Here is a 13461-nt window from a genome sequence, read left to right as displayed (position 1 = left end):
AACCCCGGAAATTTTTTTGATTAAAAATTTGTAAAAAACTGAAAATGAAAGGCCTTACATGTAGGAACAATAGATCATGGCCAACATCTCAATATACACGCAGAAGGCAACAAGTCACCAGAGAATTGTGCTTTCTGTAGCTCACATCATCAGGAAGACATAATCTCATTCTGCATTAACTGTAGCTTCTGAATGGTCTTCAAATATAACCCCATGCTAAGCATGTTGTGGTAATCCAGTCAGAACCTGTACAAACATACATAGCTATTGCATCTTCCACACTGAAGTTTGAAGGCACAAATGAAAATATATCAGACTCTTTGAATGAGGAAGGTGACAGAAAAAGTCTCTTCAGAATCTCACATTTATCTTTGTGCAGATAAATGATTGTCTAGTGCCAGTCTTTGGTATTTCTTCAGGTAGGAGGATAGTAGTTTGAACAATCCCTCCCGCTCACCAGGACCATAAGTGTGTTGGCTGGATTGTGTGGACGATGGTTTCAAAGACTGCTGATAGTATAAAAGAACTAGATGCCTGATCTCTGCCCATAACTACAAAGTAACTAATGTATTGTGTGCCAGGGAAAAAGCTAGAATAAAAGGGGCCAGGGGAAATGACTAACCTCCCATTGACTTCTGTGGGGCCAGGATTTCACTGTAGATGGCACCAAAATGGCTTCTCAATAACTTATTTAAAATCAAAAGTTTAGAAACATGTCTGTAGAACTAGCAAGATTACCAGCATAAAGAATTCTTCATCATTGGCCTAACAACCATGTGTTTGAGGAACCTGGCGCCTAGCATTCCCTTTCCTTTTCCCAAATCTTATACTTTATTCTTATACAACATTCAGAGAATTGAACCATTTTATTTTATCCGAGCAGCTAAAACATTTTGTCTGTGACCTGGCCGCATCTTTTCCAGGTTCCTTTGCACCAACATCATCCCCTTCCAATCCACACAAAATGCAGCTGCTAAAATTATCTTTCTTGTCTGATAATAACGTTTAGATCAGAGGTGGGCAAACTATGGCCCGCGGGACCATCCTGCCTGGCCCTTGAGTTCCCAGCTGGGGAGGATATCCCCTAGCCCCTCCCCGATGTTCCCCCTCCCCTGCAGCCTCATCTCGCCGCGCTCCCAGTGCTCTGGCCCGCTGCTCCTGCTGCACAGCGCGGGTGGCATGGCTGCCAGCTCCTGCTGCTCTGAGTGGCATGGTAAGGGGGCGGGGAGCGGAGGTTGGATAAGGGGCAACCTTAAGGGGGTTGGTTAAGGGACAGGGAGCAGGAGGCGGTTGGATGGAGCGGAGGTTCTGGGAGGGGGCGGTCAGGGGACGGGGAACGGGGGGGGGGTGTTGGATAGGTGTGGGAGTCCCAGGGGGGCCTGTCAGGGGGCGGGGGTGTGGATAGGGGTCGGGGCAGTCAGGGGACAAGGAGCCGGGGGAGGGGTGCATAGGGAGTGGGGTTCTGGGGGGCAGTCAAGGGACAAGGAGCAAGGGTGTTGGATGGGGGTGGGTCCTGGAAGGGGGCGGTCAGGGAGTGAGAAGTGGGAGCGGGTGGATAGGGGGCGGGGGCCATGCTGTTTGGGGAAGTACAGCCTTCCTTACCTGGCCCTCCATACAGTTGCGCAATCCCGATGTGGCCCTCGGGACAAAAAATTTGCCCACCCCGATTTAGATTGTAATTATTAGGTTTCAGTGTTAGCACACCTTTGATATTTGAGCAGATCATACATCTGTTATACTTTTTTTTTTTGCAGCCTGTGTGCAGGCTCAAGAAGGTATTATTTCAGTTTACATTTGGCTCATGTTTAGAATGCTTTGTTCACAACCTTAATAGCTGCAGACTTGGACTTAAAAAATTAAATTCTTCTTGGGTTTTGCAGCAAAGTCTACAGCTATTGAAATCTACTGGGCCCTAAAATAGTAGAATAATCTGTTTTGATGATTCTGGAGAAGACAGGCGTGAGTAAATACTTTGTGTTTCAGAATGCATTATGAATGATAAGTTTAAAACATCTGAATGAGAAGATTAAAAAATTCAGAACACATTTGGAAGTAAAATATGTAGCTGGAATGATGTATAAAAGCAAAGCTACAATAACATTTTCTAAGAAAAAGCTCTAATTCAGGATATCTGTGAGATTTACTATTATGTAAATGTATATGCATATGATTGGACATTTCTGCATAATAGTCACATCATTAATCTCATTTCCCATACCACAGTCATATCTTGAAATAGTGTGAACACATTGCTGTTGTCTTATTTATTTATTTTAATATGGCGCTATACTTATCTCAGAGAACTGGAAGGGACCTTGAAAGGTCATCGTGTCCAGTCCCCTGCCTTCACTAGCAGGACCAAGTACTGTCCCTGACAGATTTTTGCCCTAGATCCCTAAATGGCCCCCTCAAGGATTGAACCCCCAGCTCTGGGTTTAGCAGGCCAGTGCTCAAACCACTGAGCTATACCCCCCCATCTGCAGTAATGACTTTTAATTTATGGTCATTTGGGGTCATTTTGTTGAATACAAAATGAAAACTACACTTTAAACAAGGGTCTGTCTTCCTAACGGGGGCAATAAAACAATATCCAATCACTGGACAAGAGAAATAGTGATAAATTGGCAAAAACTGCTCTTTTTTTAATCAAACAGTACGTGTTATAGTAAGTATGAAAATGATCCTAAATAATATTGAACATCCCCATCCAGTCTTAATGTTTAAATTGCAGTGTGTGTAATGTTTTACTACCATAAGCTATCAGCACTGAAAGTGCTAAAGGCCTTTTCTTAAAAAAAAAAAAAAAAAAAAAAAAAGAGAGAGAGAGAGCGAGAGATTGATTTTGATTTCACTTTTCTCTAGTAAGAGCTACAAACCTTAAGGCAATTTTGAGGCTCTAGAGGTGACCCAGCAGTCTAGTCAAATCACTGAGACACAAATTACCATTTAAATTCCTGGTGGTAGAGATTTTTTGAAATGCTTTCTTTGTCCCAATTATTAAGTCTGAGCAACTGAAGGAGTTGGTGTCACATTGCATCCTTTGTAATATCAGACAAATCTTGAATAAAAGCCCACAACCCTTACAGGTATTTTCCATAATATCTTAAATATTTTGTTTGTGGGCATTTTTAGTTGCAGGTTGCTGGAAGTTGCAGTTCTTTACTGCATATGCTAGACATAGTCACAGGCCTGCTAGATCTATTATAAGTTCACAATCTCTTTGTATATCAGGAAATTAAGGAGCAACTTCTAAGAGTAACTGTAGTTTAGGTTTGTCAATGGTAGGAAGTTTTTGCACATTAACTGTCCCATATGGGAAGGAGAATAACTATACCAGTATAAGTCACATTTATACCGATCCATGCTAGTGTAGTGGTCACCAACCCGTCGACTGCGATCGACAGGTCGATCCTGGGGACTCTCCCAGTCAATCGCAATCTTTGGTGGTGTAGTGGGGCTGCCACTGGAAGTGGCCAGCACACCCCCGCAGGCAGGGGTCTCCACATACTGCTCCTGCCTGCAAGCAGTGCCCCTGCAACTCTCATTGGCTGGGAACAGGGAACTATGGCCAATGGGATCTTTGGGGGCGGTGTCTGCATAGAGGGGCAGCGCGCAGAGCCACGTACCCCCCGTTCCCCATACCAGAGGCTATAGAGGCACGTTGGCCCCTTCTGGGAGCAGTGTGGGGCCGGGGCAGTCAGGGAGCCTGTCTTAGCCTTGCTGCGCTGCTGATTGGGAGCTGCCCATAGTAAATGCTACCCAGTGGGAGGCCACACCCCAGCCCTGAGCCCCGTCCCGGAGCCAGCACCCCGAATGCCCCCCTGCTCCAGCCCTGCCCCCCCTCCTAGAGCCAGCACCCCATGCCCCCTCCTGCACCCCAACCCCTGCCCCAGCCCTGACCTCCCTCCCAGAGCCTGCACCCCAACACTCGGCTCCAATCTAGAGCCCCCTCCTGCACCCAAACACATCCCCAGAGCTTGCACTTCTCACCCCCTCCTGCACCCCATCCACCTGCCCCAGGCTCAGCCCAGAGCCTCCTCCCACACTGTAAACCCCTTGACCCTAGTCTGGAGCCCACACCCCCTCCCAAACCGCAACCCCTACCCCAGCCCAGTGAGACTGAGTGAGGGTGGGGGAGAGCGAGTGATGGAGGGGGGGTTGGATGGAGTGAGCGGAGGGGGTGGGGCCTCAGGGAAGGGGCAGGGTAGATCCTGGGTTGCCCTTAGATTCAAAAAGTGATTTTGGGCTTTAAAAGGTTGGAGCCCACTGTGCTAGGGCTTTTACTGGTCTAATGGTATCAGTAAAAAGCACCACTAACTGAAATGGTTACACTGGTAAAGCTTTGAAGTGTAGACCAAGCCTTTACTCGCTGCATTCTTTTTTTGGGCTATATCTAAGATTGCTATCAACAGATTGTGTTTACTGTCATGGTAACTTTTGATGAGGTGGAGAGATCATTGCAACTGAAATGAGATTATTGATTCACTTCATATAAACTCAGGCACCCAACAGATTGCTCTGGCTGTGACCAAACAGCGAGAATCTCTCTCTGTAATCTAAGGTCCCTGCACACTATATACATATAACTTCTCCCAACCCCCGTCTCTTAATTCTTGTAGCAAAATCATGAAATTAAAATCAATAATACTTACTACATATTCCTGGAATATTCCTTTAGCCTAATACTTCTAGTTTGAGGTAGCTGATTGAGAATACCTAACACTTCAGTCAGTTGGCTTTCCCAGTCTCTATAATATCATGGGAGTTGGCTCCTATCATAGTAGCATCTGCATATATCAAAATACTAAAATTGCACAAAAATTAAATATAAAAGATACCCCATTAAACCATTACAACTGTGAGTGCTATTCACCACAGAGCTACAGAACATCTGTAGCAATAAAGATCTTATGTTACCGCCTTGAAAGCCTGACACTTCACCCTGTTTGAATGAATTTGGTAGAGGAAGATCATGTTTGTGCTATTGACTGCAGCACTTTATCAGCAGTGCTGGCAGTCCTCTGCAACAGAGGCTATTAAACTCTTTCATAGGGTGGACCACACATGTAACAGATCCTGTGGCCCAGGGACCACCTCCTCCTCCTATTTGTAATCACCAAGACTTCCTGTTTATAATTTGGGACCATATATTGATGTTCTCCGTATTAAAGACACTCGATTCCATATTTCCTGGTAAGTGTATTGAACCACTAGGTAGAGAGAGAACAAAGTAACTTAAACTAAAGCTTGTGTGTCATGCTGCATACAGTCAATAATTCTTTTTGATCAAAGTATATATCTTTTATTTTTAAAAAGAAACAAGCAGTGATGCTTTAAAATTAGTTTAATTTGTAAACATACTGGATATATAATAAAATAATTATAGTTAGCAAAGTCATATTATAGCTAGCAAAATAAACATTAATTCTTTCCTGCTAATAGACACTTGCTCATAAATTGGAGTTAGAGCACTAGAAACTTAATTTTTTGTAAACTTTTAGTACATGGTTAGTTTTTCAATAAAATATTCGCATATCAGTATTCTTTTCTTGTCACATGTAGTAATAACGATATAAATGTAGACAGTTTGATTAGTTTGGGCATTGTGTAGTTTTTTTAAATGATCATCTAACTTTATTTCTGTGAATGAGAAAAATAAAATATTCTGGTATTAAGAATGGCAGTAAAACATCTTGCTTTGGTCTCAACAATTTTTTTTTTGTTTGTTTTTTCATCTAGTTTTATTCTGAAATATCTGCTATTTTTATACAGACATTGCAGAGCTTTGTAACCAGTTCAGGGGCATTACACTATAACGTTGGTTGTTCCATTTTCCCAGCAAAGTGTGGTAGCGTATGTGAACATCTTGTATCCACGGGCAGATTTCATTTTTCTTTGATTCAAATTGAGTTTGTCACTGCTGGCAGGAAAGAAATCAATTGCCAGAAGATGTGATGAGGTTTAGTTTGAAGATAATTGAAGTCAGACTGTGACAAGTAAATCCTTCATATTAATTAATAGAAACAATATAATGTGACAAGGTACTCCGAATTAGCCTGGCTTTTAGAACTGTAGCAGAACAGAGATGACTTCCTGAAAAATTTAAACATTTCAGCAAATGAAGTTAAGATAGTTAAAATAAATAAGAGTGTGTGTTCTGCAGTTTAAACTGAGATAATATATCCGCACATCAGTTTATGGTCATTACTGTACGTCAGTTCAGGTATGAGTTTTTGAAATATAGGAAAGTGGTGTTCAGCGCAGCTTATTTCCATTCCCAAAACTTTCAGGAATAAATTGAAGTGTAACAGAGTATAAGGCTTGATGCATACTTCTACCATTTTCTTACTTGGATTTAATTGACAAAACTTGTAGATAGATAAAGGCATGTATTTAGAATTTAGGTTTTGTCTGAAAAATAAAATACACACAGTTCTTTGAAAGTTTGCAGTAGTAATATAAAATTAATTACAATGGCTCTCTTAAATTTACACTGTCAACTTAAAAAATCACACTTCAGCCCCAGTTCTGCTGAAGCCCTGAGACCAGCTGCCCCCAAGCAGAAGCCAGAGGTGATGTATGGGGGGGGCACGTGGAGTCACATCTCCCCCAGCCCGCCCCGATTTTTCCGCTCAGTCACATGGTGCTGCTGGGCCCCATGTCCCTGCATGGCAGCTGCTGGAGCTGGCAAGCTGGGAGCTGCAGGAGAACAGCTGCTTTTGCTGCTGCCTCTCCCCATGGAGCTAAAGCAGTGTCTCCTCCCTGCAGTTCCCTGGTATTTGCTGGAGGGAACTAACACCTGGGAACTTCAGGGAGGAGCTGCTGAAGGTAAGGGGGGGGTGTTCCTGTGGGGGCATGACTCAAGCTTTTTGGGGGGGCAACGAACCTTTACATTGTGCTCTCCCCCCCCCCCCACCCGAGCAGGCACTAGTCATCTCTGGCAGAAGCTCCTAGACCCCCACCACAGGGCAGAAGCCCTGAGCTCTCCAGCACCCCAGGCTGGTAGGTGGAGAATGGGGAGGGCGTGGGGGGGCTCCACGAGCCGCACATTAACTGTAAAATTGCCACATACAGCTCACAAGCTGTGGTTTGGCCACCCCTGTACTATATCTGTAAATAATTATTTAAGCAATTATATAGCTCAGTATACATTTATTCAGATTAATTTGTACACTTTTTATTATGCAATAAAACCGTGAATAATGTATTATTTACTAGATTTTTTTTTTTTACTTGTGATTTGTCATGAGCTGTATTTGGATGGAACTGGAATTAAGTTAAAAATGCACCAAAAATTGATTTATTTTATTTTATTTTTTTAATTAAAGAAAACTACCTTATGTGCCGGATAGATAAGGAGGAAAAAAGTTAATCAAAATATGTTTTGTATTTAAAACTGTTTTTTTAAAACAAAGAAAGTATTATCTGTAATTTAGTGAATTGAACTGAGTATTTCTGATCACCAAGTCCTTCAAGGCTTTAGAAGTAGTAGATCTCATCCTCACACTTAGTGTTTATGGATAAACTGGAAGAGAAAAAAAGCAAGCTTTACTGCTTTTTCAGCTGCCAGTTGTTTTCTCAACTTTAAGTGAACTAGTCATTGAACTGAACTAGTTGAATAACTAAAATGAAGAAAATATTTTCTCTGCAATTGCAAAAGGCTGTCAAAAGCTAGTTTACAGCTTCAGCAAATTCTGGTTCTAGTGCTAGTCAGTGATGTCCATGAGTTCATTGGTTTAACTTTAAAACTTTGGCAGCAAACATGTACTACTTAATATTAATTAAATTTAAATGCTTGTAATAGATTATAATAAGGGTAGGCCTTAACACGAGGAGTTATAATTTCATATTAATTTTAAATACATGTATTTTTAAAAGATGTTTGTTTATTTGATTATTACATTAAACTAAAGTAACACTTATATTGAATTAAAGATGAAAAATAGTCTAATTTGATGAAGTATCTCTTATAGCATTTCAGAATGTTTTGATATACACTGCCTGCAGATCTTGTAACTATGTTGCATGAGTGTTTTGGGGTTAAAGCTGGAAGTTTTGTCAGCTGATTCTAGTTTGACAACAGCCAGTTTTCCCATTGCTTCTCCAACATCAGCTGCTGCATCTAACAGCAGTGGACAGGTGTGTTAGCTGAATGCTACTGCTAAAATGATCAGTGAAAAAAATGCTGCTGATTATATTATTAGGCTTTGAGTCAGTGTTTCAGCTGAGATGAATGGTGCAATTTATATGTCCTAGCAATTGTGTCATGCTGTTAGAAGACTTGGGAAGTCTACATTATACAGGTTTTGTTTGGCAGAGATTATCTTTGTAACCATGAATTCACTTTCTTTTTTAAAGTTGAGATTCTTGATCACAATTGTGTGGAGAGAGATGGAGATTGTGGCTGCAGAATTTCAGAAAGCACAAAGCCCTTACTGTCAGATTGGTTGTACATACTGAGAATACAACAAAACTGCACTGATGTTTGCAGTGTTACAATTTTCATTAGCCATAGATAACTTCTCTTTCTTTTCAGATAATGTAGATGTAAAATAGCTGCTGAACTAACTGTTATCTCTTGCTTATAGGCTGCTGAATCAGGAATAATAAAAGTTAAAACGATAGCTGCAAGAAACACCGATATTTTGGCAGGTAATTATATACAATAGCAATACAGTTGGGAAATGTGTTTTGGGTCACTGAAAGCAAAACATTTTTTTAAAGATGTTTCAGATATGTAAAATCATCTTTCAGGTTTTTAGAACACATGGCATCAGTAATATGCTACTGTTTGGTGCATAGCAAAAAAACCACAATAATGTTGGAATATCTTGTAGAATACTTGCATTTCCTTCTGTTACTATATTTGTTAGTGAAGGGCTCAAAATTTTCTACTCCTGGGGGGATTCTGCCCCAAAATTTTTTTGCAAAATTCTGCATATTTTGTTAAAATGATGCAATATAATCACACTGGTTTCCATTGTTTTGGTAATTTATTTATACTACAATACAGAAAAAAGTCAAACTATTCAGCATTTCCTAAACACATGAAAGTTAAGTTACAAACACTTGGTAACTAATACCCTGCATTCCAGTTATAATTCTGGATTTTCGTTTAAATTACATTACAGAACATCAAACAGGGAAGGGGAAAAAAAAAAAGGAGAATGTCATTTTAAATTGCTCAGACTTCCACACATGAAAGTCATACAGTTTTGCTAATCATTGTCCTGGATCTGGCTGGGTACTTTGGGAAGTGCTTGGTTCTGATTGTCCTGACATTTTATTGACTGGTAAATGTTTTATTTGCCCTCAGTCTTTTTTTTTTTTTTTTTTTAATGGGTGAGTAAAATCCTGAGTTGTAATCTAAACCTGCTGTGCCACTTTGGCACAGGAAAAAAGTGAGAAAGCAGATAGATCTTCCTAGCTGATTCCCTTACTGTCATTTATAAGGCTTTACCTGACTCTGGCAATATAGGGGCCTTAAAACTTTTACAGGTGTTATGCTCCTAGGGGAACTGACTGAGAATGAGAACAGTTATCTAACACTAGGAACATTAACAATGTTACTAGGCAGGCAGGCTGTTACATTTCAGCCTCAGAGAATGAGGTCAATTAAATATCAGGCAGGCTGCTACATTTCTGCCTCGAGCATAATAAAAAGCCCTACCTCTCCCTTATCCGGCGAGCCACAGTAGCAAGTGAGAGGGACAGAGTCTCTCTTGCTCGTTGGTACACATGCACATCCAGACCCGCCCCCTGACTGTGATCAGCGTCTCCCATGTCCAGCCCTCTTCCCCCCCCTCCCTGCAGTGACTTGAGTCTCTGAGACTGCTCCAGGCACACTGGAACAGACGTGCTGCCGGGAAGAGGTGCATGTCCCCCCGCAGATTTCTTTTGCATTTTTCTGCCTGGGGGCACAGAATTCTGTCAGGAGTAATTTTCAGTTGTTCTTCTACTGAACTGTTGATTGAGCAGAGAAAAGTAACAAATATTAACAACTCTTGTCAGGACTCTCAATATCTCTTGTTCACCGTGCATGTTCATCTGACCAGTTGTTGCCCAGGGAGTTGTACAATATGCCCATTTATCTAATGAGTCTTGCCTGTGGAGTCTACAGTACCCAGCAGCGCTTCATCTTAATCTGAGTAGAGGTTGCTCATATTGAGATGCAGTATAGCCTTTTGGGACTGGAAATCCCTGTGGACTGCAACTGTGCAACCTTAAAATGATCTGTCCAGCTTTCTGCAACTTTATTAAATTGCATGTAATCTGTTGGTTTCTTGCATGTTGCCATTAGAGTCCTCAGAAGGGCAAAAATTTGGATGTCCCTGTGTTAATACACCAGTGTTTAGCACAGCAGTACTTAAACAAAATCCCCACAACAGAATAATTTGAAAGACTGAGAAAAGACTGTGCAATGTAAGGGTACTTCTATATTAAGAGATGTAAAAATATTGCTGAGGAGGAGATTCCTATAAGTGTTTGAAATAGCAGTCCCTCCCCTCTATTTTACTTTAATGTCTCTTTTGTTTGTTTTTTTGTTTTCACTGCTGTCATGAATGCTGACATAAGTGGGAAAACGTAAGCCAGGTAATGTCAGCTATGCATCAAAAGACACACATTTAAGACAAATAGACAAAAGAGAAATCTCCATTTACTCATTAGGAAAGCTATCAACATTCTGCAGAGTATTAGTCACACAAACAATTTGCATTTTAAAAAAACTAGTTCATGGTGTAAAATTTTTCATCTTCATTCCAAAACTGAAGAATTGTGAAAGGTCATGGTATTCGGAGTATATCTGGACCGACTTTTTTTTTTTTAAAGAAACACTCTTAAAGTATTTTTCATAAGTTAAAAAAAAATTATTTATGAAATAAGTTTAAAATGAAACACCTTTTCTGTAATTTGTTTCCTTCACCAGTAATGTCACAGATTTGTTGTTATAGGGCTAATCATAAGCAGATACAATAAAAATATATTTGATTTTTTGACAAAAATCTAAGGTTTTCTGAATAGAGACTTATTTTTATTTTCTTTCATTTGCCCTACTTTGCCATATCTGTGTTATAACATGATGGTCCCCTGACCGTTTGTCTTAATAGATGGGATTAAATATGTCAATACACTATCTGGGAATCTTGTTATAACATGCAAGTGTTATATGTATTTATAATGCAGTTTAGTCCTGTCTTCACAGACAAGACTGAACCACATTATGACAAGGTTGGAGCTGCATCTTTCGTCTGGAAACTGTTGTGCGAAAGCCAAGCAAGGTTCAGTTTATAGTGTAGATGGGTCTCCAGTGGTAGATAGTGGTAACTAAACTTTGAAGGTTGTGTTCCATTGAGATGAGTGAAGGTTGCACTTCAGTTTTATGGTCTGGCTGCAGACTTAATCCAATATTAGTATTAGTTTATACTCTGAACATTCTTTGCAGCATCTTAAACTATAGCCCTTACGGACAACAGGTTTTATCTATTCTGAGATTTAATATGTTCTTAGCATCTTTCTAGATACGTTGCAGGGTTGATGGAGCTTTAAAATGTAGACTGAGATGTTTCCATCTCACTGTGTCTTGAAGCCAGAGCATAGGTTAATGCATGAGGTACCAAACTTTTCTGGATAGGTGAAATGGTCAGAATTCTCTTCAGATGCAATAGATTCAGATGAAGGAATTTTATTCCCTCTGTGGCCCATTCTGGTTTCAAATAACTGTTTTCTTGTATAATTTGGAAGTGGGATATTAAAGGGATATTGATATTATAAAAATCATACTTGTGCCTGATATATTTTTACTTGTGTTAAGTAAGTGACAATAGTTAGATGACTTCAACTGAAAGATTAGAGAATTTTCGTCATCTTTTCAGTTGGCTTGCTTGTTCATTTGTCAGCGCTTTCAATGTTTGCCCTGTATAATCCGTCATTTTCATGTGTGTCATCATATCTGTCATACAACAACAGAAGTTAGAAACTTCATTTTTTAAAAAACCCTAAAGTTTAGATTCTGAGTATGTGAATAAATTTCAGGAAACGTGCGGATATTCCACATGTGGGGATTTTGTTGACCCTGCTCATGAGTGTTGACTAGCTGAGCTTTCCTAGTATGTCAGTACACTTCTCAAAAAGAGATTACTTGAGGGGAAGAGAGGAAACACAGCTATAAAGAATGACATGGGGTTTACTATGTCCTTATCTTTTGCTAATGCTTGATAGTGTCCCTTTAAAGATTCTGCCAGTTTTTTCTGTTTTTCAGGATATCAACATTTTGTGGTTTTGCTTTAGCTCAGTGTTTGCACATTTAAATTTAGGCAGTGCCAGTCTGGTTTCCCAAACATCCTACTTAAAATCCCAACCTTTTGTGGAGGCTGTGTACATACATGTGTACTGTTAAAGCTAAAGAACATTTTCGTTGAGAAACTGATAAGGCAAACATTACTACTGCTACAGGATTAAGGAAAATTTGCAAGACAGTTCATTGATCCAGCATTCACATTTTCTTATTTTTTGATGCCAACTCTGTCTTTCTCGAGAACAGATTGCAAAATATCTTTAGTCACTGTACAAGTTTAAAAATTAAAATTTAAAGGTGGACTGAAATGCTTCTTTTAAATTTAATGAATGGACTGCTTAAGATCATAATTATGTGTGTGTGTGTGTGTATGTATATATATATGTGTGTGTATGTATGTATATAAATAACACTAAGGGTTTATATATGTATGTATATAAAAAACCCTGAGTTTACTTTTGAAATGTATCTATTGTATTTATAATTTTTAAACTATCTATCTATCTATCTATATTTAATATATGTATTTAAAAATTATAAATACAATAGATACATTTCAAAAGTAAACTAAGGGTTTTTATAATCTGTGAGGACATGAGTTCGTTATTATGCCTTCTCCTGGAAGAGTTTTGACATTGCTAATAATTGACATAATCTTCCTTCTTCACATGGTTTTGAATATTTGTGATGTCTTCAATACTTTCAGGAGGGAAACAACCTTGAATTCAGATCACAGTGGATAAGTATGAGAAGCAATTATTTTCACATCTTTGGTTTTAAAAGATGCACTTATAAAACTTACCACTTTTAGACCACGCATGTTTTCAGTTAAACGCTTTTTCTTATTCAAAGCTGAATTTTCTCTTCTTTTCTGAAATAGTAGATGAAATTTCAAGTTTTGGTTTTTTATCTGTATCCGTTTTTTTAATAAAAGAAAAGGAGTACTTGTGGCACCTTAGAGACTAACAAATTTATTTGAGCATAAGCTTTCATGAGCTAAAGCTTATGCTCAGATAAATTTGTTAGTCTCTAGGATGCCTCAAGTACTCCTTTTCTTTTTGTGGATACAGACTAACACGGCTGCTACTCTGAAACCTGTTTTTTTAATGTAAACTAATTAGGGGGTATAAAAGGGAAGTGGAACTTGATGCAACTGGATTTCTATC

General features: G+C 39.5%; 1 protein-coding gene across 1 annotated transcript in view; it reads left to right on the top strand.

Annotated features, from left to right (window-relative positions):
• Positions 1-13461, top strand: part of MON2 (MON2 homolog, regulator of endosome-to-Golgi trafficking) — a 151641-nt gene that overhangs the window by 7404 nt on the left and 130776 nt on the right. Inside the window, exon 2 of the mRNA XM_074942137.1 lies at positions 8589-8652. Coding sequence (XP_074798238.1) covers positions 8589-8652 — 64 coding nt within the window. The remainder of the gene's footprint in view (positions 1-8588; positions 8653-13461) is intronic.

The sequence above is a fragment of the Natator depressus genome, chromosome 1 (assembly GCF_965152275.1).
Source record: "Natator depressus isolate rNatDep1 chromosome 1, rNatDep2.hap1, whole genome shotgun sequence".
In the NCBI taxonomy this organism is placed as follows: Eukaryota; Metazoa; Chordata; order Testudines; family Cheloniidae; genus Natator; species Natator depressus.
The sequence above is the reverse complement of the archived record's forward strand: the minus strand, read 5'-3'. Positions and strand labels throughout refer to the sequence as shown.